Genomic DNA, 25,365 nt, shown 5'->3' on the forward strand with positions numbered 1-25,365 from the left:
CTGATGCCGAGTCAAGCATTGGAGGGTTACAAAGACGGCGCTGAGGACGTCGGCTCAAGAACAGTCGAGTCGAGCTGATCGGAGCCGGAGTCGAGACGAGATGAGAAGACGGAGCCGAGGTGACATCCATCGGACCGGGTCAGGAATTCATTGCCTTGACTCGGCTCGGCTGCTCCGGTCAAGTTGAAGCTCCACAATTCGGAGCAATCCTTGAACGATTGCCGGGTCTTGGCTCCATCCTGATCTTGGCTCTCGAGTCTTGGCTTGTTTCTGAAACAAGCACCAGCCAAAGTATCACTACCACCACACGCGACCGCCGTTACTTGTTGTTAGCGGGGTACCTACCACCAGGAACTAGATATAGATGTTTAGACATTCGCCATCACACACGAAGCGAGACATATAAGTATATAATTAATCACACGCATAATTAATATTTAAATCTGTGCATTCTGTCCCTTTGTCTTATTGTTGATCTCTGTCCTGACCTGTTCGTGTTTCTTCACAAAGTCACACACTATCTAAATCTCACCACCTCATGCTAAGAGATTCCCAGCCACCAGACGTTGTCTCCTGGCTTGACTTGTCTTTGTGAAGCACTCCTAATATAGAGAACCATTCCAAACACCACACTGTCATCTCAAGCTGTCTTTCGTTGTCTGGCTCTTTCCGCTCCTTCCGCCGTCTGTTGTCATCATCCCAAAGTGGCCTATGTGGCCCGTGTTCCCGTCCCGCCTCCAGACTCAAACGGACTCAAACAGCCAAAAACAACCTCAATTCTCAATATCGAGTATTTCTTACTTCAACACGACATAAACAACGACATCCAATAGAGTTTTTGTTATTAATTAGAGTTCTGGGCATTTCGCTGCTAGTAAACAGCAGCAAGGCTGCTCTCGCTGTGGCTGTTTGCTTTTTCGAGGCACACCCCGCGTCGCCCAGCAACTAGAACCGCCAGCCGCAACTCGAGACCTTTAACGGCTATCCAGCCTCACGGAAGCCATCAAGTATAGTCTTGAAACTCCTCAGGTGAGTATACCATTTTCGTTATTTCGTCCCTCTCGTTTACATCGTCCGTGAATCATCTTCGGTTTGCCCTAAGTAGGGCAAGCCTTCATCCACATTCTCCAACCTCGCTTTCATTCACAACACGAGAAACAATAACTCTCCTTCACAAAACCACACACGCTCATTCACCTTTTAAACAGGCGTTCAGCTCGGGCAGCTCTATTTCGTTTGTTCTATCTACGTCATAGACGTTTACTCCTATTCATTCTCACTAGTCAAGTCGAGTTTCGTTTCCTTGCGTCGCCTCTTTACCTTTTCTTCTCCTTCACACCCCACGAGATCGTCAACTCGTCAAACACCGCGCGCGTTCTCAACGATCTTATTCCCCTTTGAGGTCAGTATTGTTTTCGCGTTTGAGGTTCTGCGATACCTTCTCCTTGCCTCTATCGCGTGCTTCCTATCTCATCTTTTAGCCCTTCTCTTCCACTCACATCATTCATTCCGGCCAGAGCTGAGCCTGCAACTACCATCTCTCAACCATCGCTAACAGCATCACCAGGCAGATCACCATGGCCCCCGCAAACTCCAAGGCAAACTACAAGACCTACGAGGCCCAAGCCCGTATGGTCCGCGCCATCGTCGCAGCGCACCCCGAGGTGAAGTGGAACTACAAGGGTAAGAAACACATTTCTCTCATATTCTTCTTCACATCTCCATATTCCCCCCTCCCTGTGTGAAAAAGCCCATTTCAGAGGATTGACCCTTTTGTTTTCTCTTGTGCCGCAGAAATTGTCGCATGCTACGGCTCCGACATGACTGAGCATGCCCTGAACCACCGCTTCCGTCGCGTGCGTGCCCAGGCAAGCATCATCTCCGAAGCTCGCGCCCGCAGTCTTGACATCAAGGAACTTTCCACCGACGAGAACATCCTCCCTGCCACACAGGGAGCCATCGACAAGAACAGTACGGCTTTTCCTCTAGCCCCTGCTCTCATGTCCTTACACACATGTCTCACTACTCATGTGGCTCCTTACTAACTCATCTTCCTCTTAGACATTGCCAAGTACTTTGGCCAGTCTACTGCGGATGGCATCCAGTTCCAGTTCCGCACCATCAAGAAGGACGCTGAAGCCCTCCGTCAGACCGCTAACGACGGCGGTGACGTGGCCAACTGCCTCTCCCTCGGTGTCGGCTCAAACCTCGCCCCGGGTACGCCCTCAAAGCCTACCCCGTCTCGAAGCCAGCCCGGCAGCCGCTCCGGCAAGGGAGCCAAGCGCAAGGTCGCCGTCGCCCCCGTCTCGAGCCCCATCAAGCGCTCTCTCTCCGACGACGAGGGCGAGGATGACGAGCTCAACTTTGACGAGATGGACGTCACCCCTTCGAAGCGCGCCAAGACTACCGGACGTGGTCCTGCCCGTGGAACGACGCCCTCCCGCTCTGCTGCCGTCAAGGCCGCCGCTACCATCGCCGAAGCCGCACAGCAGCAGCCCCTGAGCAGCGGGTCGTCCCCCGAAGAGATGCCCGCTCCCGTTGTCGCACCCATCGCGGCCCCGGTTCTCACTCATCCTCCCCCTCCTCCCAACACCATTCGTCCCCAGTCCCTCTTTGGCGATGTCGAGCGCAAGCCCCAGCCTCAGCAGCCCCGCGGATTCATGACTAACCATGGTTCTGGCATGAGCTTCATGGGTGCTACCACGCCTTGGCCTGAGCTCAACAGCTTCTCCAACAACAACAGCAGCTTCATGAACCACGATGATCTGCACTACATGAACTATGACGACGGTGAAGGAGAGATCTAGATCTCTTTCCTTTCATCTGAACCACACTAAATGATCTGAGTGGTCAAATCTGTTTCGCATACTCCTTTCGAGTATCGACAACACGCATCATTCAGATCGAGTCACGACAACTGTATTATACAGTAACCCCCCCGGAGAAAGAACAACAGCCCCGCGTACCGTATTAATTCTTGGCAAAACAAAACACCATGGCTATTTCGACATTTCGCTTTCGGCATCTCAACAAACGATGATGCCCTTTCACTTCTGCGACATGGCCAACTCGCCCCCTTTTCGCAGATACCCAACAAAGGACATACAAAGTAGTCCTTCTTCATTCATTCGTCTTCTACGTCTCATTTTTTCTCATGGAAACGGTTTATATACCAGGATCTTTCACGAGGTCTACAAAGTGCGAGCGCGGTTCTTTTATTTCTTGGGCGATTTTATCAACGTCTTCTCCTCACGACCTATCAATGATTGACTGTGGAAGGCCATGGGAATGAAAAACTCACGGGGCGTGTATGGGAATTAGCTAGCTAATCAACCTCAATCAATACACAGTAAACGAATCCAGTCTTGACGTGACATGACACAATCCTCACAAAGCCACTGATGTACGACAGACTGTGTACTTTATACTGTTTTGCATTACTAGACGTGTAACCTTGTGCTACAACCCCGCTCACCGATCAACTAGAAAGGACCTGCCATAGAGCATCCTTCTCCACAAAGTCGTGATGAATCAGGTTAACTAGCCAGTACTCGTCCTTGATGCCGCTCAGGAGCTTCTCGCTGTCCGATCCCCGTCCGTACACCTTGGCCCACTCCCCCCAGATGCCAAACGCCTCCTCGCACCAAGCTCGGAAACTCACCTCCTCGATAATCGTCGGCGTGATGATCTCCTTGCCCGGGAACACGCCCCAGGTCACCGCGTTGGTGCTCGGTCCCGTCCCCGAGGACCCGTCCACGTGACCGCCATTGTCCGACGACACAAAGTCTCCCTTTGCGTTGCCGGCGTAGAAGCAAACCGAGTCGCATAGCTCTGATGAGTTGAGCTTCTCCTTGAGCACGCTCCATTCAGAAGCGGGGATGAAGAACTCAACAAATGACTTCTGGAACACGAAGCCATTGGGTGGGCCCCAGCCAAATGTGCCATCGCTGGACCGGAGGCCATTGACGGCAGGCTGCGAGGCGACAGTCCACCAGCCCTTTTGGTTAAGCCGCAGGAGATGGGGCTGGATCGTTGAACTCTCTGCGAGCAGCTCCTCTTCGCTCCAGGGAATGGCTGAAAGCTGACCCTGAATGTGCTTGACGAAGAGGTCGTTGATATCCTGCCGTGTCTTGGGGTGGCCCCAGAGCTTGACTGCCTGCGTGATGGACATGTGGAGGCTTACGCCGTAACCGTCAATCTCACCGTAAGCTGGAGAACGGGCGTCACCGAAACGACCGTTGGGGAAGTCATCCCACGTAGCCTCACGGCCTAGAACGCCTTCGCCCTCCGAGATGGCCAAGGTGTTGGCGCGGGTGTTGATGGCTTCGGCGCGCACGCCGGCCTCTTGTCCAGTGGCCTCCCACTCGGGGTGTGTGGCCGGTCGGTCACCCACAATGACTCGGTTGTGAGGATCTGAGCCGACTGATGAGTGTCGTCTCGAGGCCCGAGAACGAGAGTGGCTTCCAGAGCGTAGGTTGGAGCTGCCGTTGACCAGGAGGGCGGGGATGGGAATAGCTTCGTCCACCACAAGCGCTTCCTCGTCCTCCGGAGGCTCAGGGATGAGATTTGTTCGCTCGAGGATAAAGGACACGGCCTTTTCAAGATTGAGCGTGTAAAAGTGGAAGCCCTTGGGACCTGGCGTCTTGCTCTTGATATCCTTGACCTTCTCCACGAGCTCACTAACAATGTCCACACCAACCATCTTGACCCGTTCATCATCTCCCTTGACGGCATTAAGACGGTCAAGGATATCATCGGGAATTTGGGCGTGGCTTAGTTTCGTTGTGCGCTTGATCATCTGGTAGCTCTGAATCGGCATGAGACCAGGGATAATAGGCAAGGTCTTGAAGGCACCGCTGGGGTGGTCGCGGAGGGTGTTCTCGAAGTGCTCGTAGGCCTTGATATCGAAGAAAAGCTGGGTCATGATAAAATCGGCGCCGGCTTCAACCTTTTGGACAAGGTAAGGAAGATCATGCTCCAAGCTCTGACCCAAGGGGTGACTCTCCTCTGCGTGTCCCTCGGGATATGCTGCAACACCGATACAGAAGTAATCGCCATGGGTCTTGCGGATGTACTTGACCAAGTCTGCCGCCCAATTGAAGTCCTGGCCACCGTCATCCTCCGAATCGTCTGGATCGCGATACTCTTCCCTTCGAGGAGGGTCTCCCCGTAGAGCCAAGATGTTCCTGATTCCCAATGCCTTTGCATCCTCCAGCGCCTTGTCGATGAGCTTCCTGCTCATATTGGTGCATGTCAAGTGCAGACATGTTGTAAGCCCGAGCTCCCTCTGACATAACTCAGCCAGCTCCAGCGACTTCTGAGAGGTGCTGCCGCCGGCGCCCCAAGTTACGTTAACGAAAAGTGGTCGCAGGGCTCGCTCCATACGATGAAGACGGTCTCGAAGGTTGGAGAAACCCATGGCGGTCTTGGGAGGGAAGAACTCGAGAGAGAAGTAGCTGCCATCAGCCGGCAGAGCGGCGATGCGGTCCGTGATCCTGTCCATTGCGACGGTAAAAGCTACTGCTATCGTAGACGGCGTCTTTGAGGCTTCGAGTTGGGTATGATGTCGGACGTCGGTGCTGCAGTTGGGCGGATATCGTCGGCGGGGGCCGTTTTGTTCGAGTCAAAGCCTTGACGAAGTTCAAAGGCTAGTGCGGGGATCGAGGAAGGAGAATCCGAACCTCTCTTATCTGAAATCGTATGGCTTCTCCTCCGACAAGAGCCTCAGTCCAAAGGGGATATCTCGGGAAACAAGAAGGCTGACTTCCTCTGGCTCGGTTTTCATTTGGAGGGGGATGGGATGGGATGGGATGGACGAGTTTTGTTTGGCGGGGCATCTCTGATAGCGGGGTTCAGAACTGGAAAGCACGGCCTGGGTTGTCGCTGTCGGCTTTCAGCGTCCGTTCTGGGTTTGGCGCTTGCCCGGGAAAGAGCCATGACGCACCGATTCCCGTCCAGCGCGGTACCTGGGTCCGGGTATCATGCAGGGCCCATTTGCGCCCATTGGATACTGTGACCCAAGTACCGGCATGGCCCGAGCTCTGATTTTTTGCACTGGACGATCGCGTGGTTGATATCCTCTCTTCCCTTGCTCAGTTCAACTCTACCAGTGTAAGGTCCTACACTGACCGGCTTCTCCCTCCCATTGATGCCCCCTCGCATCATGCCGACGCTCCAATGCCGTTGCTGCACGGAAGGCTCATGAGCTGCGCTGCGGCTCGGCGCGCTTTGCCAGCTATATCGAACTCTATCCGGAGCGCCACCCGGCCGCGTTTAACGACACTTCAGACGACAACTCTTGGGACAGTCTCGCGACGATGGTACGCTGTCGATCTCACTACCTTGGACGAGAAGTGGCGAAAGAGATGGGAGGAATCCAAAAAGGCTGAGGATGCTGCTCAAGTCAAGGACAAGCACTATGTCTTGCCCATGTTCCCGTACCCCTCCGGAACACTCCACCTAGGTCACCTGCGCGTATACACCATTGCCGATGTCGTCGCTCGATTTCGAACGTTGAAGGGTGATAAGGTGATGCTACCAATGGGCTGGGATGCTTTCGGCCTGCCTGCTGAGAATGCCGCCCTCGAACGAGGCATTGCTCCGGGGACTTGGACAACAAGCAATATGGCTAAGATGAAGGAGCAATTGGAGCTCATGAATGGAAGCTGGGACTGGGATCGCGTACGTTTGGTCCGTCATGCCGGATAGCCAATGTCAGACTGACAATTATTAGGAGCTGGCAACTTGCGACCCCAAGTTCTACAAGCACACCCAGAAGCTCTTCCTAATGCTATACGAACGAGGACTTGCCTACCAGGCCGAAGCCGAGGTCAATTGGGACCCTGTCGATAAGACTGTGCTGGCGAATGAGCAGGTGGATGCCAATCGCTGCTCATGGAGATCTGGTGCCAAGGTCGAGAAGAGACAACTCAAGCAGTGGTTCTTCCGCATATCCGAGTTCCGTGAAGCTCTCCTCGAGGAGTTGGATGCCCTAGCCAAAGAAAACGCTTGGCCGGAACGAGTTCTGGCTCAGCAAAAGAACTGGTTGGGTAAATCGATGGGCGCTTCTGTCAAGTTCCCCGTGTTGGCCATGGGTCATGATATCCATGCTGCTATCGAAGTCTTTACGACTCGCCCCGATACTCTGTTTGGCGTGCAGTACATAGCTCTTGCAGCTAGCCACCCGATTGTAGCTCAGCTCTCGAAGGCAGACCCCGAGCTACAGGCCTTCCTCGACACTATACCTGGACTGCCCCCAGACTCCAAGGTCGGTTATCTGTTGCCTCATGTGCGGGCTATTAACCCGCTTGCCTACCATGAGGATACTCCGGATGCCACCAAAGTCTCGCTTCCAGTCTACGTGGCGCCCTATGTCTTGGGCGACTACGGCGAGGGTGCTGTTATGGGCGTCCCTGGCCATGACCTGCGAGATCATGCCTTCTGGAAAGAGCATCATTATGATCAGCCTGTCCGTCAAGTCCTCTGTGCCTCGGAGGATGAGACGACCACGGCCATGAAGAACGAGCCCTTTGTCGACCATGGAATCATGACAGAGCATAGCGGCTCTTTCAAGGGGAAGCATTCCGTTGCTGCTGGGGAGGAAATCATCAAGCTGCTCGAAGGAGCAGAGCTTGCAAAAACCGTTGAGAAATGGCGTCTGCGAGATTGGCTCATCAGTCGCCAGCGCTACTGGGGTACGCCAATCCCCATTGTTCACTGTGACTCGTGTGGCCCTGTGGCTGTTCCTGACGAGCAGCTTCCTGTGGAACTACCTGAAGTTGACTGGGCTTCGTTCCGCAGTGGAAATCCTTTGGAGGCTACTCCCGAGTTTGTCAACACGACCTGTCCCAAGTGTGACGGACCTGCTCGGAGAGACACAGACACCATGGACACGTTTGTCGACTCGAGCTGGTACTACGCCCGCTTCACAGACCCTCACAATGAAGAGCAGCTATTGTCTCCCGAAGCTGGCAAGACTCTTCCCGTTGATACATACATCGGCGGTATTGAGCATGCCATTCTTCATCTGTTGTACGCCCGCTTCATCTACAAGTTCCTCGCCTCTACGCCACTTCTCCCCCAGTACTCCGACGAGACGTCCCACACTGCCGAGCCATTCAAGCGTCTGATCACGCAAGGTATGGTCCACGGCAAGACTTATATCGATCCTGCAAATGGTCGCTTCCTCAAACCTGATGAGGTCGACCTATCAGACCCAACCCAGCCCAAGGTGGTCTCTTCTGGGCAGCTGGCCACCATATCGTATGAGAAGATGTCCAAGTCCAAGCACAACGGCGTGGACCCTGTTGGCTTTATCTCTCAATACGGCGCTGATGCTACCCGAGCACACATGCTTTTCCAGGCGCCAGTTGGGGACATCCTCAACTGGGATGAGGCCAAGATCTCGGGTGTCACTCGTTGGCTCCAGCGATTACACGATCAGATCGTGTCCATCGCTGCTGAGCCCGTCTCCGACACAATGTCTCAAGAATACTTGACCGACAAGCACGGACGTCTTGGATCGTTGTCTGCAAAGGAGCTTGCGCAATGGGATGCTGAGGCAGCCATCTGGCGTGAGGTGCAGCGCACCATTGCTTCGGTCACGACGTCATATGAGGAGGTTTACTCTCTCAACACTATCGTCTCGGATCTTATGATCCTCACCAACAGCCTTGTCGAGAATTCAACGGCCAGCCCAATTATCAGACGCGAGGCCGCCGAGGCAATCATCTCCATGATGGCGCCCATCACCCCGGCCTTTGCCGAAGAATGTTGGGCTACTCTTCATCCCTCCGCGACCACCTCCATGTTCCGCTCAACTACTTTCCCTGTACCAGACTCTTCTCTGGCTGAGCTCGTACGGCCACGGGTGCAGGAATGTGCTGTCCAGGTCAATGGCAAGGTGCGTGGAGTGGTAAAGATCCCTCCACCGCCAGTCGATCTCTCTGGTGACGCGCTTCGCGACTGGATGGTGAAGGAGATTCTCGCGACTGACGAGGGAACCGCGCGCTTCTCCAAAGGACCGTATGACCTGCGTTCCGCGAAGAGGGCCATTCCTGTGAGGGGCGGCAAAACCATCAATTTTGTGCTGGGGAAGTAATCCCATCAGCCATGTATTAGTATATTGTGATGACTAGACTACCTAGATGACAATAGACATGAGGAGATACCCGACTCTAAACATGTGGTACCTCCGACCTGTGATGGCATATTGAAGTTTGATATTACCAAGCATTTATAGTTCTCGGTGGCCATACTTTGGCATGGCGATGCCGGGGGTCGAGCTTGACCATGATACCCCTCATCCGGTCTTCGGAGAGGGGCATCATGGTGTTTGGCCCCTGAGCGGGCATGATATGCCTGTCATGGATATGCTTGAATCTGAGGATGAGGCCAGATTCGCCATCGACAAGTTCCTTTTTCGTACCCAAACACAGTTTCGGCAATCTGGCTGCTTTATATTTGCACTGCCACACTCGAAGCTTCTAAAAACCCCGATGAAGAAACCATACGGCCTCTCTCTCGGCCATGTAATGAACTCCGCAAGACCTTGTGGGATGAAACGGCGACGTTCTTGCTGAATGAGTAATCTCCGCCACACGGACTTCAGCGTGCTAGACTTTCGGCTGCTCTCCAAGTTTTCTTCCCCTTTTGATCATGTATGGAGAGGTTAAACGGTTGAGTCTCATACACTAACAGTTGGTCCCTAACCGCATGTGTTGGTAAGTTAAGCTCTTGTTCAGCTCATTCGCGATCATTCTTTACCTCTTGCTGTCTCTACGGTGAGTAAATCCCGAGATAATCCCGCTCTTCAACAAAGCACAATGGTGTTTTCACGATACGCCGGAACTCTCGACGACCTCACCCCGGGGCTACACCTTTGTTACACCGACTCCGGACGTAAAGGAAGACATTAATGGCAATGTGTCCTCGATGAAAACGCGGTATATAGGCTAGTGGGAATCCCTCTCTGATGGGTCTCGTCTCATTATACACATTACGAACATACATTCATTACTTGGCATCTTCTCAAGCTACTCACACTCGCTTGGTACTACTGCATTCATTACTTTTGGACACTTTTTTTTATTTGATTTACCCTTGGATAGGGCTTCGTTCATTATCATTATCCACTCTTTAATTACAGCATACGACCGGTCGGCCTTATACTGCCCATCATATCACATTCGTTTGACATCCATCCTTTCAGACCGAATCGACAGGCTTTCGTCAACACTTCAGACCAAACCGACAGATCTCAGTCAGTATCATGCATCCTCCCAGAACAACGGAGAGTGGGATCAGCATATTTACAACCTGGCATCTACAACCCACCCCTTTGACACCACATATCGCATGCTGTGAGCCCCTTTACGGGTCGTTTACAGTCTAGCACATCAACAGCATCTCATCCCGCTCTCACAAACAAAATCGTTTTTTTGCGATGGCATTTTCCTGGGGCTCTTTCGATCGACACATCTACAGTTCTTGGATTCATCACATTGGAACTGCGATCAGGACACACAAACCCGGGGGCAACACAACGCAATCTACACGATTTTTGTATAAAGGATTGCTGTACATAACGGCAATCCTTATAATGGCAATCGAACTAGGCATCTTTAGCCCTTGGCTTCAGGGGCAATCTAGGATCTGCCAGAAGGGATGAGGAGCTCTTGCTTGACTTTTCGACTACGTTCTTGGCTTGACGGTCTGGATTGACCATTTTTGGCGTCTGATGCATTGGGGGAGCCGGTGGGAGGAGTCTGCGTATGGAAAGGTGATTGCCCATGTGTTGGGCTTTTCCAGGAAGTTGATTTGCTTGGACGACCATCGACGGACGACCATTCATCAACGGACAACCTATGGAGGTTGACAGCGTCCTGGGACCAGGACTGAGACAACTTCTCAGTTTCGTTCCTTGGGCCGAAGCATCAGGCATGTCGAACACACGTTGAAAGTGGTGAGGGGATCCTTTGAGCGAGGCTTTATGGAGCCTCATCTTCTTTGGACCGTTGGCGACGGAAGAGACAAGGGGGATTGGTCCAGATTAAGAACCGGGAACTGACCCGGACTGGAAACCGGGAACTGGCCTGAGCTGGAGACTAGGGACTGGCTCGGGTTGGATACTGGGGATTGACCTGGGTGAGGCTACGGACTGCCGTTAGATGAGGGGAGGGTCGACAAGTTTCGACCTTAATCCCCTGGCGAGGCAGTACCGGAGACGAAGAGGCATGGAGGAAACGGCCACAGCTGGCCATGTGCAAATGGGCAAGCAAACCCCTTTTCTCCACCTACCTGATCAGAATTCCCTGGTGTTCCACCAGCGAGACACCCCTGGGGATGATCAGATGGAGCGCTGAGGCAGCACGGCAGCCCGATGAAAACCGGCGTATCGCAAATTTTGCAAATTTCATATGATGGTGTTTTTGGATCCTTATACTTAGGGATCCAAACTTTCTGTCATCTGGAATTGTGAAATGTTCGAGTGATGCGCTCAATCACGGGGCGTGTTGCAGGACTGCGATGTCGGTCTTGGGTCCTGGCTTTTTTGTCAGGGCTTGTCTATCTCGTCCTCGAGAAATCCCATGTTTCTTTCTCGTCGTTGTGGTTGTGGTTGTGGCTGTGGGTATATCACGGATTGGACATCCATAAACCGCAATGCCATCTTTGTGTGTTTTGGACGCGGGCTGGACGGCATCTCGACGGCCATGGTGCCTCTAGCACTTTGCAATTCAGCCACTCAGGATTATGAGAGCTGCGACAGCAACGAACTCTGAATGCGGCAGAAGAGTATCGGGTACTCTTCTTCGATCAGATCGGATTGCGACGGACGGCGATTTTGCTCTTCTCGTACTTTTTCTGCAAGGAGTTACAGCTAGGTTGAAGAAATGACGGGTGGAGATGGAAGAAAGGGGATTGCTCCTTGGAGAGAGGGATGTTTCTTGAAAAGAAGGATGTGTCTTGGAGAAGGGAATATGCCTTGAAGAGGAGAATGTGTTTTGAAGAGGGGAGGATATGGGACCGAAACCTGTTTGAAAGCTTGCGAATGCAACGGAGGGTTGACGACAGGCACACGCATGAGGTGAGGCGATTCCACGCTCCTCTACGGACAGGATTTGAGAGGTCGACTGGACAAGAACGAGGTACAACAACGGGGAACAAACTTGACCGGATAGCTGTTTGCATACAGCAATCTGGACAGTGGCGATGTGAATGCTTGATATTGATCAGGCGTTACCACATATGTCTTCTTTATTCCTCGGTGCCTTTCTCTACCAGACTGACGAGTCATTTCACTCCTGGGGTGACGGGGTCTGGAGTTGTTCTTGAACTTGGGGACAGGCAGAGGCGAGGAACAAGATTCCTCCCTGGGGCTAGCTCGAGTTTTGCAACAGCTCTACACCAGTCCGTGAATGCGTTTGCAGCGCAATGGTTCTGGAGAGGAAAGATCTACGGCACAGACGGACAATCTGGTTGCTGAAATAGCCATATATTAGCATTTAGTTCGAATCTATTTTGTGTGTTTAGTTGGCCTTGTTCTCTTGCCAGTAGAAGAGACCGCCTCTGTGACCATTTTCAACGTGAATATAGACTATGCTGGGAATAATTGACTATCGTATCGAGAAGCATTGTTTGACAACCATTCACCTCTCACTCCATATCACATCTTTCACAAACGCGCTCTAGCACGCACGATCATACCCACTAGAGGAGTCAAGATCCCGTCATCCTTGTCTTTGTTCATGTGGTTCAATTCCTCGCACGCATATGTCTAGGCTGTCATTTCTAGAGACATTTGAACCGACAGTAGACGAAAAAGCGACTAGGGAAACCACAAGATTAAGTAAATAATAAAAGTTCAGTACATAAACAACATGTAATGTCAGTTTTTTTTTTTAATTATCGCATTCAAAACCTCGCAATTGATAACCTGCAAAAGGCATCTACAAATTGGCAAAACCTGGTGGGTCTATGAACCCTTGCTAGCTTATATTTCAAGGCTCTTGATTCGTTATCCCGCAAAGAGATTTGTGGCTATAAATAGACAGCCAACTAGGAAGTCGTGACAAGGGTCAAGAGATCCACCAGGTTTTGACAATTGGCAGAGTCGATGTGCGTGTAAAATTCAGTGAAAAGCCCATATATAATACAACATCTACTCACCATATAACAAAAATCCAAACTGGTATAATCGGTAGCATAGCTTAGTATCACCTGCGTGACTATGTCAAGTAGGCCGTTCGGCGGTGGCTGGTCCTGGTTCGACCCCAGGGTTTGGACTTGCTTCCTTTTTGTGGAGGGCTTGTGAGAGAACATCGGCGGGCACTCGATGAAAGAAGCTTCATCCCGTGCATAAGTTAAACTGTAAGTTTAGGATACCAAATTCCACGAATTGCATGCTGCGAGTCCTGGTGGCTTGGTCAAAAAGGCTCCATGAGCTCGGCGAGAAAAGTCACGACATGCCCTTTGAGAGATCGCACCGGCGAGGCACCTGATCTATACAACCCTTGCAGCTTGTCAGCGACACCTCCTTGACTGTATTGTTGTACCAGGTAAGCGGGCACATTCTTTCGTCTGGGGATATTGTGAGGGAACTTGGGGAAGACGTCTGATAGGGTAAGAAAGTGGTTAGTGAGTTGTATACGAGGCCTTCTATTACGAGATAAGCGACTTACCACCATGACGGTCATGTCCGAGTGATACGTCATATGGAGGCTCCCCTCAAACAAACAAAACATTAGCTAGCGAAGGAAGAGGCTGGATATTGACAGGCATGACATTCAGCTTCTTCTAGATCAAATTACCTTCCCAATGAGGACAGCCTCATGACCTCGCCTTGATGACAGCTTACCCCAACATCAATATTGTGACCGAAAACATGGGGATCAGCATGAGAATAGCCATTGCCAATTGGCATGAGGCCTGCCATGGGAATTGACAAGTTACATGCGCTAGGAGGGTGTAAGCCCTTGTCTTGCTATTGGCTGACCAAGTACAACACCATCAAACGAAACTGGCTCAGCCAGGCACAAGAGGCAAGCTGAAGCAATTCAGCTGCGGAATTACGCGTCTTGGCATTAGATACGATTAATTCATTTGCTAAAACTTGATTGCTATACCGCCCAAATCTAGATACCGCCTGTGCGCCACCGCTTTCCAGGTTGCCGTTGTAACTGATACATCCATGTATGTAAATCTTATTGGAGGGTATCCAAACGCTCAAATGACAGGTTAAATAATGGTTGGGTATGTCTGACAACACATCCGAGTAAACGGCATCTTCTATCACAGTTAAATGATCGAATCAGAGAAGTTTACTACACCCTCCGCTCCTCGTCATCCAGTAACCTCTCGCCTTCCGCATGCGCATGATGGGGCTTGTTGCGATATAACACGTAGTGCTGGGTGATGAAGATGCTGTCGTAGATCATGCTGATGTTGCCGAGCGCAAACTTGACCGGGTTGCCCGTGATGCCGCTCCAGTCACGCTGCTGGTAGCTGTCAATGGCCTGCTGGCTGACGCTCAGGACGCCACCCGTCAGATCGAGTAGGATCTGCGAGATGCTCCAGCCCTCGGTGCTCTGGTTGTTGTAGTTGGCGACAATCTGGGGCGTGTACTTGATCAAAGTCACGATAAGCTTGACATAGCCGATGGCATACACAATATCCAAGGTGACCCAATCGTAGAGAGCATCGTTTCCAGGCGAGGCGGTAACAATGACACACGTCAGGACGACCCCTGTGATACAACCGGCGGCTACCCCAAGGATGAAGCGGCTGGGGCGATTCCCGGGGCTTGGGGTAAAGTTCCACAGGGAGGAGAACAGGTACTGGGAGACGGTGATGATTGACAGGATCAGAGCGTGGAGAGCAAACGTGATGTCGTTGAACTGGACGGTGGGCTCGAGGCCGCGGTGGCGGGCAGCATACTGGGCACGGATCTCAGGGGAGTAGTAGAAGGCCAGGTTGGACACAAAGTACGCGAGGAAGCCTGTGACAGAATCATCGTGGTCAGCAAACTTGAAGCGACGTCGGAGGGGTTGCAGAGCTGAGCTGGGTGAGGATCCCCTGGTTAAGAGACCAACGGGGGTCATGAACGTGGCGGTGATCGGGCCCAGGGTGCCGGGGCGGCAGGGCAACAGAGCCGCGGGCCGGGGGGCGTGAGATGACAATCATGCCATGGGGGGGGAAGGATAAGAAGCAGAGGGCGCGTGGGATGGGATGGTAGACGGGCGCGCGGTTGGGCACTCACCGAGCACGTTGATGAAGGGAAAGTCGACAGTGGTGCCGCTGGTGGAGCGTCGACGCCAGTTGAGCAAGGCCTGGGGATAGAAGGAGGCGCTCCAGGCGAGGAAGTAGACCCAGCCGAAGACGCCCGAGAGAAAGGTGAGTAACCCGTCGGCCATGGTCTGGTCTTGTTTTATTGTTTGCTTTCTACGGGGGGTAGAGACGCTATGAGAGACCGGGGTAAGAGAGTGGAAAGAAAGGCGGAGACCGGAAAAGACCAGATAAAGATACAAAGAGAGGAATTGAAAGAGCGGAGAGAAGGAGAAACGGCGACGTTGAGTCGTTGGTGGTGGTGATGATGTTGCTCGTGGAAGATCGTGTGACTGGTTAAAGGAGAGCTCATGTGCTGGACGCCGCAGCTGATGCAATCGCGGTACGTACCTTATTTTCCCCCTTCCCTTGCGCCATCGCTAGCCGCCTTTCCCCTTACGGTAAAGGGGCAAAACTCGACGTGGCGCCGCCGCGGGAAGTGGAAGTTAGGGCCTTGAGGCTGACCTGCCAGAAGCCCGGAAAGTGCCTGCAGCTGTGGCTGGCGCAGGTGCCGAGCTGTGGCTGCATGGTCCAATCAGAACCTGCCGATCGATCAGGTGGGCCCTGTCGAATCGAAGGGGGGCTGTTTTGCCAAATCTTGGATATTGCGTGTTTGTTGCACATGCTTTTGACGTCGTGAAAGCATCAATAAATTGAATGTGTTGTCATGATGCATAAAAGATCGGGTAGAGCAGGAAAGTGGTGATACAAGATCTACCACGCCTGTGCGAAGCGAGAAATGATGCAGACGCAACAAATGGACATTCTACCTTCAATCTCAGCCTTCGCGATGGGATAATACAGCTGGGCAGCCATACGGGAAAGATCCGGTCAGCTCGAGCCCGATGTGATTTCGACTAGAACAAGACACGGGTATCAAAATTCGAATCCATGGCTTCTGGAACAAAATATTTGCTAGGACCCAGGCTAATAAACCGAACAAGCAAAAGCATAGACAAGGACGAAAATGCACACCACGGGAATTGTCCGAGGCGCCCTGTCGTTGTTCGGTATACCCTCACCGCTGTGGATCCCTGTTCTGACTTACACGCCCCTTTCCAATCTGCTCAGACCCTTCGAAATTCCTTCACCTTGAAGCTTGTCGCCGGTCGCCAGCGGTGTGCTCAGAGCCGCAAGTTCGATCAGGCCAGCCACGACAAAAGCACGCCAGAAGCAAAAGGGGACCAGGGAAAAAGAGTGGGGGGCTCGCAGCATCGGAACAGGCCGGACGAACTGGCGACCGTCACGGGTTATTTTCTTTTCTGGTTCGTCTCCGTTTCACTTTCACACTGAAAAAGAGACTGATGATACTCGGATCCGAAGTGGACTTTTTTGCTTTCGTTTCTGGAACGGATGTGACTCTTTAAAAAGGGTTTCTGCCGGTATCGCCATGCCGTGCTGTGTCCGAGCTATCTCCGCCCCACGTCTCAAAATCAATGATACACGTCAACTTGGAATAGAATCACGGGAACAGACCGAGAGAGAGGCTGATGGGAATAGAATCAGGATACGAGCTCGCGCGATACGTTTGTTTTGATGCCACACGGCCTTGGGCCTCCGTTGAAGGCGGGACCCCCTTTTTTTCAACGTCATGACGATGGACAGGCAGAACCAGGTTTCATCGCCCATGGATTAATCGTCAATTAACAGAAACAGCATGATTTAATTCTTCACCGACACACCTAACCTTTCACCTCACCTCACTTGTGTCTGCTTCACCTGTCGGCGCCCAACGGGAGACGGAGGCTAGATTAGAGCTTGGGTCAAGGGGAGCCAGCCCGATAGCACACCCTGTCAGAAGAGAGTGGGTATGCCTTCATCGACAGGGCTGGGCTGGGCTGGCTGGGCCTGGCCTGCCCCTGGCGGCCGTTCCGGGACGGCCTTTGCTCGGCACCGGGACGGTACTTGTCACCTTACGCAGGCTACCTCACCTCACCTTGTTGCGTGTGTGTGTGTGCGGTTGCAGCAGACAGATATGGCTGCAGCATGACTGCGAGATGCAACCATCCATGCAGGAAGCGCAGCGCAGCTAGGCGGCTACCGACACTCACAGCCTGACCCGTATCACTGGCGTGTCTAACAAACAGAGTTGTCGATATCCACACTGCTGTTCTGGGCAATTAATGGATCACAGAGATAGCAAAAACAGCCCGTTCTATTCCCCTTGACCCAGGGCCCGGCATTCGGCATCGTCAGTTCCAGGCCCCAGGGTTTTAAGAAACAGGTCATGATCGTACACGCCCCTCATGGCGGATATCCACCCATGTTGCGCAATTCAGGGCAGCATTTGCTATTGTTTCCATCATGTTTTTTTTTTCTTCTACGGCCCTTTATCTCTTTTACTGATCGACCCAATCATCCACTGTCGCACGACAACCCACCACGAGTCAGCTTATCTGACACCGGGGATGGGCGTCTTTACGCGCCGCTCAAAGGTTAACGGGCAAAACGGGCGTAGGTTGTGTACAGTACCAAATCTGTCATTCCAGCCAGCCTTTGAAAGACTTCAGCTTTCAACCAGGTCGCAGTGCTATTCTTGATAGCGTCTTGAGGGTGTGCGACTGACGCTCGGTGAGACACCGTTCCGTCAGCCACTGCATGTTGGCAATGGGATCAACCTTGAGGAGCCAATCCTCTAGCTCGGTACACCCTTGTCTTTTGATGAACGTGTAGGTATCATGATCATGTACCGTCCCGTCCCGATCCCTGGCCACTCGACTCGACTCGTTTGACTCACCCTAGTCCCTGTTGGTCGCTATCGAACCTCGTCCATTTCTCGGAGAGGGCGTGTCCGGTCGACAGGTCTGGCACAGTACAGTAGACTCATACAAAAGAGTCAATCTTGATTTTGTATATGAAGCGAGCCTCCCGCCCTGAAATCTCACTTCTTCCCCATCTTGTATCTCATCAACAATCTGTTGCAAATCTACAATCCATCTCTTGCTTGGGCATTGCATTCCAACCAATTGACAAGCACTCAACATCTACCATCCTCCAAGGATCGACATTCAGCTCCCAAGATCAGCATCACGCCAAAAGCTGCACGTGCTATCTTTCATCATCATCACCATCAATCCAACTTTTCCAACTTGTTCATAAGTCTGGGGAAAGCCCACTAGTCGGATCAATATCCACATCAACCATCACCACCTACACCAACACCACAACCACCATCATGGCTGCCACAATTCAGCAACAACCCTCAGAACAACCCCACCGGACTGGCTTCCTCGATCTCCCCGTCGAGATCCGCCTAGAAATCTACGACCAGCTCCTCCGCACAACACCCTACACAAAGTGCTGTCGCCCCGGTCCCGATTCCAAGGTGCACGCCTCTCTCCTCCGCACCAACCGCCAGATCCACGACGAGGCCACCGACCTCCTCTACGGCTCAAATACCTTCCTCGCCCACCCGACACTCCTCACCTCATTCCCCCGCCTGCGCGCCTGGTACGGCCCCGTCAAGGAGTCTTCCATCATCCCCCGCATCCGCCGCTTCCACACCCAGGTCCGCCTGGACGTTGACCTCCCCTACGAGGCCGACGCCGTGACAGAAGCATTCAGCGGGCTCGACGAACTCTCCATCGACGTCGTCCAGGCCATGTTCCTCGGCGTCGGCTACCGCAACCTCCGCAAGTTTGAGGGCGTCCGCGGTGTCAAGAAGGTCCGCATCACGGGCAGCACCACTGGCTTCGAGGACTACGTCCAGTGGCTCACGATGGCCATGATGAGCGAACCCGACGCCAAGATCCCCGACTTTGTGCCTCAGCAACAAGCCGGCTGGGTCCAGCGGTTAGCCAACGTGCACTACTAGGTGTACTCTACTTTGATTCATTCGTTTGACTTTTCATCGCTTCACGTCGCGTGTTTTATAAATTTGGGTATACTTTGGACAACGGGGCGAACAAAAAAGCAATAACGAATGATGAAGACTGTTTAGATTTTGTTATTGGCTGGCGTTTTAGGAAAATGGGAATTTGACACTTTCATAAGAGATTCCCACATCGTTCGTTGAACGGGCGTAAATACAGGATGGAAAGACAATCTACAAGACTAGTATAGTGATAGATTATAATCAGATCAAACATTTCAACAAACAATCTTCTTCCTTTGCCATGTGAAGTCTTACAAGAAGCTAGTTTAGAGGCTATTCTTAGGTGCAGAGATAAGTCGATGGGCTCGCGGAACATGATCCAATTTGCCCGGTCAGACAGATATCCATTTCGATACAGAAAAGATTCAAAGGACGGCAAGCTATCCGATAGATTCAAGCAAGAGTTCCGCAGGGCGTGGCGCCAGACTTCCCACATCATGGCTCTCATGATAACTTCCTGGCTACTTCAACGCCCATTAAGCCCCCGATCAACTTGCTAGAATAACACGATTACCATTCTACTTTGAAGAACAACCTTTTGATCAGGTATAAAGTAAAGTCACTGATATGGGTGTCCTCGGTGTAAGGGGCTTGGACAAAGGAGAGAGACCAAGCCCTGGAATTTTTTGAGAACTAAGCAATGGTGCTACTAAGAAGGCGGATTTCTAATAAAAAATAAATTTAAATTTAAAAAATCACTTTGATACTTATATAATTGACCGTAGGGTATATGGCATGAATCGCCTAGGAGTTACCATGGTGCTTGAAATCATTAATATCCGCGCACGCATCCCATCTCATCCCATCCCATCTGAACCTCGAGAGAGTAGATTTAGGCAAGGTATATTCTGCGCATGCCTTAGGCTACGCATATCATCATAAAATCTTCAACTTGCGCATCATAGCAAGAGTTGAGTGCGTGATACACTGACAGGTGCCTGTGTTCCCAATGCATCACGACTCGACCAACCTCGCCGGCAATGAGCTACCTCTCCCAACACTCGCCTTCCACCCGCACAATGCATATCTTCGCCTTAAATCCCAACTCTTCGAGGCCTTGCTCAGGTCTTGGGAGCCACACCTGCCAAAGACTCGCATCCGAAGACGACTCCTTGGTCCGTGTTTCGTCATGGCATTGACGACCACCACGCCAGCATCCTTGCGAATGCGCGAGCCTCAGTCCGCCAGGCTATAGCACTTTCCGAAGGGAGCCACATACCTCAAGACTTTGTACCTCTAGGCGGATCGATTCTGGCATCGGCTAGAAGAGCGCATCAGGGAGAGCCCTGGATGATCAGCCAAGCCCAAGTCTGGCCTCGAGCCGAACAACCTCCACCCAGTGCCATCTCATTGACCGAAGACTCGTTGTCGGAGAATTGGAGCCCGGAGAAGGTGCAGCGACGAGATTCCATGCTCCGAGAGGACATGAGGTGATAGGGTCCATCTAGCTCGCATCCGATGGAGGTTCGGGTGTCGTTTCGCCAGACAACCATGGCGGCTGATTGCACGCGTGTGTGCGGGCGTCCATCGCACACCAAGTACACGATCCTAGCGCCGTCGCCGAAGCGAGATGCTGAAGTAGCTAACAACGAGGTTAGTGTCGATGCTGCTAAGGCCGAGCAGGAAGCACATGGTCCTTGCTACTCTCATCTTGCCGCATCCACAGCGATCCATTCACCTTTAACGGGCTCCCCCTTCTTTGAGCAGGTAGCCTGTGAAAGGTTTCTCTTCCTTTGAGCTTTGCTGCCTTACCTTTCCTCTACATGGGGATGAATAGCTTCATAGGGTGCATCCCATGACTCCTTCCCGGAAGGATAACCCAACAACAACTGGGAGTTGCTTGAACTCATTCGCCACCCAAAGGGCATGTCAAGGCAACTGGCCGAGAGAAGCACAGTTAACGAGACAGCATAGCCCTCATACCTGTCCCTCAACGCAACAATCAAACAACTTCGCTGTGTTAGCATTGGGATATGATGCTATGATGTGTTGATAATGTGTTCTTTGTTATAGTTGAAGCCCGGCCCTCGATAGGATAACTGAGCCAGAAGACCGCAAAAGTCAAACATCTCATGAGCTTTGCAGAAGCATCCAAGTCGGTCCCAGCAGCGAACAACACAGTTATCAATACCTGAAGGCATCAAAACACCACATTCGACTGCTCCTCACCTCCCTCGTCGAGTCTGGGTATCTCCCTGAGCACGGACCTGGTCTCTTTCAGTTCATGAGCCAGAACAACAACGGTATCATGACCCTGGATGTCGACAAGGTTGACAAGAAGAAGGAGTCCATCAGAAGGAGTTCATTGATGCGATCGTCAAGGATCCATACCAGGCGACGGAGCAGATTCTCGGTCCCGTCTACGACCATGCCTACTTTCAGCGCATGTGGATCTACCCTTGGGAGACTTCTGTCCTCGGGGACTATGATGTTTTTCGGTATTGGGTTTTAATGCCGGCATGTGCCAAGAACCGTGTTCTTTGTTATTGTGGCCGATGGCTTCTTTTGGAACCGCCACCAAGTTCGCAATGTTGATACACTCTCGGGAGGTTGTTGGCCTCGGAGATTTCAGTTTCATCCCCATCACTATCCCAGACCCACCCACCGGTGAACCCTACCCTTTCCATGACGATGACCGCCCAGGCGTTCCGACTTCGATGTCCTTCGACGCTCACCTTACAGTATTGGGGTTTTGATGCCGTCATATGTTGATGACTGTGTCTTTGATGACAAGAGAAGAATGCCCTTCGACACACACAACCGCATAACGATGCACACCTACATCTTCAACAACAACTCTTCGAGGCGCCCCCTTTCCCATGATACAAGCAGTTTGGACATACTTAACGATTCTACTTTCTTTTTCATTGTGGTTACACTTCTCTTCTCGGTCAAAAGGAGCGCCAGGCACAGAGTAAACAACACCACTATCGCTGCAACGACAGCACCAAAACCAAGTGCCGAAAAACACCGTAACCTACAAAGGTTGATGACCCGTCGAAAGTGTAGAAACCTTACCCATACAAGCCCCCATTGCTGTCCGATAGATGCTGACTTCCGAGTCAGCAACTATTGTCGCATACTCTTCTATCATCTTGTCACCCACCTTTCGAAAGGGGGCATCAGCCACAATAACAAAAAGCACAATTATCAACACATGACAGCATCAAAACTCAAGACTTTAAAACACCGTGACTGAAACATGGTTAGAATTGTACGGGCCTTCTACGGCGGCAGCCAGGGAAGGTTAAAGTTGCTGCCGACACGATAACCACCTCCACCGCCCCAACAACCTTCAACTTTCCAGCCTCACCAACGAATTCTCTCGGTGTTTCTGTGGCCACCCAGCCATTTGACAAGTGAGTCATTCTTCAAACTCTATATCTGTTTTGTCTATATAATGATCGTCTGACCCCCCAGATCGATCCCTTCCTTCTTTCCTCTTCATCCTCCTGCGAGCCCTCCGGGGCTCCAAACAACTTCTCCATAAACTCCAACCCATACTGGAGCGGTTCCTAATTACTATTCGGGACCGCCTCAGTATATTCTTCCTCAAATCCGCCCAACAACATCCGGATTGGTCGACGATGCGCCAAAGCTCTCACCTGCGTCCCTCTCATTCCGCCCTAGTGGTTGACGACCGAACACCCCCATACGCAGGCCGACCGAGAACACGGCTAATCGACAAGAGTCTCCTGTGCAGTGGAGATGCGACCTTTCTTTGGTATTTCGAACCTCTCCATCTCGGAATCGGGTTCCTCAGAGATGCCTTCTGTTCCATACCAACTACGATCAACCTGAACCAGAAGAGCACGACACCTCTCCCTGAGGGATTGTCACCGACTTGAAAGCACATGAACTATTACACTCCCCGCCGCCATTCAATTGGTAGTAGAAGGGACAAGGGGCAGGGTCACTTGGTGAAGAGCAATCGCTCTCTACGGCACCACCAAGTGTAACACCAACACCTGCCCTTTGATGACGCGAATTGCTTACTGGCTCTGTCAGTTTAGCATGATGCAGGGCACCCAAGGGTGCTTCCATCACATACATGCCGACATTATGTCGGGGACTGGTGCTCGATGCCAACCATGCCTGGCATCCTGTTTTTACAGGAAGCACATAATTTCACATTTCCTAGCAATCTCACAGCAACTGGTAGAGCTTGTTTCTAGAGACACTTGGTCTCCAGTTTTGGTTGCGTCGCCGCGCAGAAACCCACATCCAGAACTTTCACCAGACGGTTCAGAGTCGTCGCGGTGTTTTGACGGAACTGGGTCTGACGCAGCACATCTTGCGTTGAAGACGGTGCTCTTTGCTACCGAACTTGACACTCTCTCTTCTTCGTAGGAAGAGAAGTGCTCGAGTTCACAAAGTCACTGGATCAACCATGCAACTCTCGGAGTTGCAGCTCGAAAACGAAACCTGGCCGGGAGTTAGAATTGACTGCCTGGAGCCCTCGAAGACAGTCATCCTGCGCCTCAGTCCTTCAAGGTTTCAGAAGGCTTTACTACTCAAGTCTTAACTACGACCACCAACATCTACACTCAACCCGTTCAGCCCGACCTCCTGCCCCAAGGTTGATGGCTGTTGCCAACCTCTCCTTTCCCTCAGGGCAAGTATCATCACTGGCCTCTTAACCACGGCTTCGTCTCTACTTCGACTGCCAGCGACCTTGTTCTCCAGTCTTCGCCGCTGATGTCCCCGCCCTGCCTCCGCCTCTACTTTGATACCCGGATCTCAACCGAACCCCATCGCCTCTCTGCCCGGCAGTCCCTCACCCAGTAAGCAGAGAGGTAGATAGGAAGTTACAAATACGTTCCCGACTTACTCCGTCTTCATTGCACCAATAGCCGGAGGTTATTCGCCTGGAGAGCCTTGCTGCGACCATGGGTACGACCTAAGATCAGACACCACATCGAATGACATTTCAGAGATGGCATCGAGTGGAACTGTGTTCTTTACTACTGTACCCAATACTTCCTTTGGGTCTTGTGGATGGAAGTGGAGTAATCAACACTGAGGACTGCCCTAGACAATGATAATGGCCTCAAGTGGGATGGTCATAGAGGGTGTCAGGGGGATCATTTGCTGTGTTTAGGCTCCTCGTGCAGACATAGGTTACAGGGAAAGGCAGAGGACGGAGAAAGGTAGTTTAGATCAATTCAAAATTTGAAGCCAACCCATCGCTCTTGACCCCATCTCACCTCATGTGTCAGTTGTCCTCTAATCCTTGCTCAGACCTAACATCTCGTTGTTGGTCTCTAACATTGTAAAAGCGCGCGCTACATGAGAGATAACGAGAACAGATATTTGTCTTGCCAACGTGGCCATAGATAACAGATGCTGGTTTCTAGGTAAATCCAGTTTGGTCGTCGGTGTTCAATAGCCGAAACGATACCAACTTCAGCTTGAGTGTCTAAGACACGTCAACTGGGACAGCTTCAATTGGCGTTGATCAAACATGTGTCTCGTTGAGGATTCGAATACAAAACTCAACAAAAAGCTTAGCATTTCATTGTCAAATATATCACTTCGCACAAAAACCACAACTCTAACATGTAAACTTGTTCATCATTTTCTACAAAATCGCGCAGAGATATAGTCACAATAGCACATAACAAGTGTAATAAACAACAAGAGAAACAGAAAAAGAAGGAAAAAAAAAAAAAAAAAAAAAGAAGACACCCATCATGCCCTTTAAATGCCCCAGAACGCCGAGTCTGATGCAAAAGTAGCAGACGCTCCCCCCTCGCCCGCTCTGCCAGGGGACTCGGATATCAGTTGTATTTTTGTGTTCCGCTCTCGCCAGTTTATTCGGTCAATCCCCGATTGAACATCCTCCCTTCTTCCTTTCTTCGTCTTGTCTTTTTTAGAATAATCCAAGAAAATATATCAAAAAGAATGGATGGGTTCTCTTCCCTCGGATACCCCGGTCTGGGGGTCTCCACGTTGCCGAACACCAACCAACGATAGCCGCGGGTCCATGAACCGAACGGGGCGGCCTGGGGTCGGACATTGAAGCCCGAGCCTTGACCGTTGGAGGCGCAATAGCCGAGCAGCCACCGACAAGATACCTTGGATCTCCTCGACTTGGTTTCTGCATCTCCTTCTTGACCTTGACTTCACCCTGGTCTCGACCTTTTTTTTTTCCTTTTGTTATTTTTTGG

General features: G+C 51.7%; 5 protein-coding genes across 5 annotated transcripts; 3 read left to right on the top strand and 2 right to left on the bottom strand.

Annotated features, from left to right (window-relative positions):
* Positions 1 to 1,577: 1,577 nt before the first annotated feature.
* Positions 1,578 to 2,807, top strand: NCS54_01131800 (Hypothetical protein; the record flags this gene model as incomplete). Its single annotated transcript, XM_053156598.1, has 3 exons — positions 1,578 to 1,683; positions 1,795 to 1,971; positions 2,062 to 2,807. 3 exons carry the CDS (start codon positions 1,578 to 1,580, stop codon positions 2,805 to 2,807), a joined length of 1,029 nt encoding a protein of 342 aa, XP_053012573.1.
* Positions 2,808 to 3,478: 671 nt separating this feature from the next.
* Positions 3,479 to 5,503, bottom strand: NCS54_01131900 (Methylenetetrahydrofolate reductase; the record flags this gene model as incomplete). Its single annotated transcript, XM_053156599.1, has 1 exon — positions 3,479 to 5,503. One exon carries the CDS (start codon positions 5,501 to 5,503, stop codon positions 3,479 to 3,481), a length of 2,025 nt encoding a protein of 674 aa, XP_053012574.1.
* A 674-nt stretch (positions 5,504 to 6,177) lies between these two features.
* NCS54_01132000 (Leucine--tRNA ligase) lies at positions 6,178 to 9,100 on the top strand (the record flags this gene model as incomplete). Its single annotated transcript, XM_053156600.1, has 2 exons — positions 6,178 to 6,681; positions 6,734 to 9,100. 2 exons carry the CDS (start codon positions 6,178 to 6,180, stop codon positions 9,098 to 9,100), a joined length of 2,871 nt encoding a protein of 956 aa, XP_053012575.1.
* A 5,221-nt stretch (positions 9,101 to 14,321) lies between these two features.
* On the bottom strand, positions 14,322 to 15,699 carry NCS54_01132100 (Hypothetical protein; the record flags this gene model as incomplete). The annotated part of the gene is made up of 3 exons (XM_053156601.1): positions 14,322 to 15,052; positions 15,257 to 15,614; positions 15,673 to 15,699. 3 exons carry the CDS (start codon positions 15,697 to 15,699, stop codon positions 14,322 to 14,324), a joined length of 1,116 nt encoding a protein of 371 aa, XP_053012576.1.
* Positions 15,700 to 18,175: 2,476 nt separating this feature from the next.
* On the top strand, positions 18,176 to 19,135 carry NCS54_01132200 (Hypothetical protein; the record flags this gene model as incomplete). Its single annotated transcript, XM_053156602.1, has 1 exon — positions 18,176 to 19,135. One exon carries the CDS (start codon positions 18,176 to 18,178, stop codon positions 19,133 to 19,135), a length of 960 nt encoding a protein of 319 aa, XP_053012577.1.
* Positions 19,136 to 25,365: the final 6,230 nt, after the last annotated feature.

Source organism: Fusarium falciforme, chromosome 9, assembly GCF_026873545.1.
Source record: "Fusarium falciforme chromosome 9, complete sequence".
NCBI classification, from domain to species: domain Eukaryota; kingdom Fungi; phylum Ascomycota; class Sordariomycetes; order Hypocreales; family Nectriaceae; genus Fusarium; species Fusarium falciforme.